Genomic DNA, 3,906 nt, shown 5'->3' with positions numbered 1-3,906 from the left:
TTCACATGTTGATGTTTTTGAAAATACTTGTATTCTCAGGTAACCAGTGATTCAAAGGAAAAATGTACCCAGTGATGGCTTGCAGTTTACTTATTAACGAGTCGAACAATTTGTTTTTGGGAATGTAATGTTTAAACGATGTACTTCGTGTAAACTTTATCGGTTGTACTATATTAATGCATGGTGACGAATGTTGTTGTGTTCCATATATATTCAATGTTATGGTATTCAATTAAGTCACGACAGCCCTCGGACGTTTCCGCCGTCTGGTTCGGGGGTGTGACAGAGGAAGAAGAAGAACCCACATACGGGCACAACTCCGATTCCAATGACGAGTTAGCTCATACCATGGCTAACATTGATGAAATCCCCATGGGAGAATGGAAGAAGAGGATCCGCGATGACACCGGACTGGGACTTGTGCAACCTGCAATTCCCGCTACTGCTACTTTTGAGCTAAAGGGTCATATACTCGCCCAGTTCAAGGAAATTCCTTTCTATGGAAAAGACCATGAGGATGCCTACAAGCATTTGGATGAAGTCAATGATGTAGCCGATTACTTCAATGTTCCAAACGTGCCTCGTGAGACTCAGCTACTTCGCATGCTTCCATTGACATTCAAAGGTGTTGCAAAAGACTGGCTCAAATCACTTCCCCCCGGATCAGTCACCACATGGGCCAAGATGAAAGAAGAATTCATTGATCACTTTTGCCCACCTTCCAAGATAGCCAAACTGAAGAAAGCCATAGCTAAATCTAAACAACAAGCTGGAGAGTCACTATATGAAGCTTGGGAGAGGTACAAGACCTTACTAAGAAACTGCCCACACCATGACCTAAATAGCCAGCAAGAAGTCTCCATTTTCTATGATGGAGTCAATGTCACAATCAGGCAGTTACTTGACTCGCAAGGCCCGCTCACAAAGAAGCCACCCCCGGTGATCAAGGAATTAATTGAAAATTTCTCTAAGCACTCTAGAGAATACCACAACCCAAGAAATGATGTTACTAGGGGAGCCACATATGCAACTACTGAAGACTTGTCCGCGGTCATGGCTATGCTAAAAACCATGGATAGGAGGATGGATAAAATGGATCAAATGATCCATGCTATTCGGGTGGGTTGTGAAAATTGTAATGGACCTCATCTTACTAGAGATTGTGACTTGGATGAAAATGGCAACAAAAAGGTGCAAGTATGTTACTCAAGTGGGGACCGATATGATGAAGACTGGCGAAAACCAAAGAAAGAGTGGCGCCAGTATGAAGAGTACAAGAAGGCTAAGAAGGAGAAGTACAAGCAGAAAGGAAGAGGTTTTCACCAAAAGGAGGAGCCGACACAAGAAAGAAAACCAAGTTTGGAAGAGATGCTTACCAAATTTGTAGTTGCTTCAGAAAAGAGACATAGCGATCATGATGCTGCCATTCAAGAAACAAGAATTATCCTTAGAAACCAGCAAGCATCCATTCACAAAATAGAAACGCAGCTGGGGCAACTTGCTCAAAAAATAAACCAAAGATCACCGGGCGAACTCCCTAGTAAAACCGAAAATAACCCACGAGGCGCGCACATAAATATAGTTACAACAAGAAGTGGAAAAATAATCACTCCTCTGGCCCCTATTCAGAAAGAAGCACCCAAAGAATCACAGAAGGAGGAGGCAGAAAATTAAGCAGAAAATCAAAATCTTCAATCTGACAGCTCTATTCGCCGAGTACCAAATATGGACTCGGCGAGTACACTGCCAAATCTGAAGGAACAGGTCCCTGAAAAGCTTTATCAGCCTCCAATGCCATACCTAGCCCGAGCTAAGAAGGAGAAGCAGGAAGAGGAGTACCAGAAGTTTTTAGATCATATCAAGGCTCTTCAATTCAACATACCCTTCATTGAAGCTCTTGTCCGAATGCCTAAATATGCTAAGTTCCATAAGGAACTTCTCACTAATCGAAGGAAGATGGAAGAAGTGAAGAAGGTAGTCCTCAATGAAAACTGCTCAGCTGCTATGCTAAATAAGCTACCAAAGAAGAAGGGTGACCCGGGGAGCTTAACTCTACCTTGCTAATTTGGCAACTTGGCTACCATTCATGCCTTAGCCGATTCGGGAGCGAGTGTGAACCTAATGCCATATTCATTCTTCAAGAAGTTGGATCTCCCGGAACCAAGGCCAATTCGCATGGCGATTCACTTAGCAAACAAGACAGTCACTTTCCCAAGAGGCATATGTGAAGACTTACTCATCAAGGTGGACAAATTCGTCTTTCCCGCTGATTTTATAATTCTAGATATGGAGGTGGATCCTCAAATCCCGATCATCCTCGGAAGACCCTTCCTCAACACTGTGAGTGCTATAGTAGACATGAGGGATTTAAAGCTTACTTTGCGGGTAGGTAATGATTCTGTAACTTTTGGGGTTGATCAAGCGATGAAGTATGCAAGGAACAGTGACGACATGACATTCTCAACTGACATGCTAGACGAACTATTGGAGGAATGTGTAAGCGAAGATTCCAGCAAGTCCACAATTTTTGATGAAGAATTTGATGCAGAAAAAGACTTAATGGAGATCGAAAGGCTGCTGGAAGAAGCTGAGTATGAAAAATTGGTCAAGCAATTTGAAAGCCCTAGTCGCTGAGTAGGGCCGAGCTACTCGCCGAGTTCATCCTTTGAAAAGGCACAATTCGTAAATGCAGCCACCAACTCACCGAGTACCTTACCTGCACTTTGCGAGTACAACAGTCAGAACCAAAAATTTGAGCTCAAAAAGTTACCAGAACATTTGGAGTATGCTTTCCTTGAAGATGGCAACCAAAAGTGAGTAATCATAGCCTTTGACCTGTCCAAATCTAAAAAGGAAGAGCTAGTGCAAGTTTTGAAGAAGCGGAAGCCGGCCATAGCATGGAGCATCACCGACATCAAGGGAATAAGCACATCTTATTGCTCTCACAAGATCAATCTGGAAGAAGGAGCAAAGCCGGTTGTACAACACCAAAGAAGATTAAACCCGAATATGCAAGAAGTGGTCAAGAAGGAAGTGGTTAAACTCTTGGATGCGGGAATTATCTATTCCATTTTCGACAGTCCTTGGGTGAGTCCAGTCCAAGTGGTGCCCAAGAAAGGAGGGATGATGGTCATAACCAACGAAAAGAACGAGCTAACTCCGCCACGAACGGTAACCGGTTGGAGAGTGTGCATCGATTATCAAAAGCTAAACGATGCCACTCGTAAAGACCATTTTCCCTTACCTTTTATTGATCAAATGTTAGAAAGATTATCGGGCCATAGTTACTATTGCTTTCTAGATGGATTCTCGGGTTATTTCCAAATACCCATAGACCCAATGGACCAAGAAAATACCACATTTACTTGCCCAAGTGGGACTTTTGCTTATAGATTCATGCCCTTTGGGCTATGCAATGCACCCGTGACTTTTCAAAGGTGTATGACGGCCATATTCCACGATATGGTGGAAAAATTCATGGAAGTTTTTGTTGGGTTTTGGTATAATACAACATCCTATGGTGCACATACAACCCTAAATACCTTGGATCTATGTTTTCACTAATTATACACGCAAATGGTTTCCAAGGCATTAAACCTATAACTAGCATGCATTTGACATAAAACATATAATATACTAGTTAGGGAAACATACCTTTTATGTGGCTTGAAGTCTTGATGTATTTGGCCTTAAGAGCTTAGCACCAATAGTATGAAATGCCTCAAATGGAATCACAACACTCCTAGGACAAAGGTGGCTCTTGAGAGAGAATTCCATACACCAAAACACCTCCATATTTCTCTAAGAAAAGAAGTGGTGATTTTGGCTATGGAGTAACCTATTTATATGTAGGATTCCAAGGGTCATGGGTATCACCCATAATCCATACCCATGGGTTTTATGATC

The 3,906-nt window shown here is 42.4% G+C and overlaps 1 protein-coding gene and 1 non-coding gene across 2 annotated transcripts; one reads left to right on the top strand and one right to left on the bottom strand.

Moving 5' to 3' along the window:
* Positions 1–732: 732 nt before the first annotated feature.
* On the bottom strand, positions 733–839 carry LOC145044617 (small nucleolar RNA R71). Its single transcript, XR_013681565.1, has one exon. It is a non-coding gene; the product is annotated as a small nucleolar RNA R71 (small nucleolar RNA).
* A 1,282-nt stretch (positions 840–2,121) lies between these two features.
* On the top strand, positions 2,122–2,634 carry LOC145040906 (uncharacterized). The gene has a single exon (XM_078988790.1). The coding sequence runs from the start codon at positions 2,122–2,124 to the stop codon at positions 2,632–2,634; it is 513 nt and encodes a 170-aa protein (XP_078844916.1).
* Positions 2,635–3,906: the final 1,272 nt, after the last annotated feature.

This window comes from Lactuca saligna, chromosome 4, assembly GCF_052625555.1.
Source record: "Lactuca saligna cultivar CGN05327 chromosome 4, ASM5262555v1, whole genome shotgun sequence".
NCBI lineage: Eukaryota > Viridiplantae > Streptophyta > Magnoliopsida > Asterales > Asteraceae > Lactuca > Lactuca saligna.
This window is presented reverse-complemented; position numbering and strand designations above follow the sequence as displayed.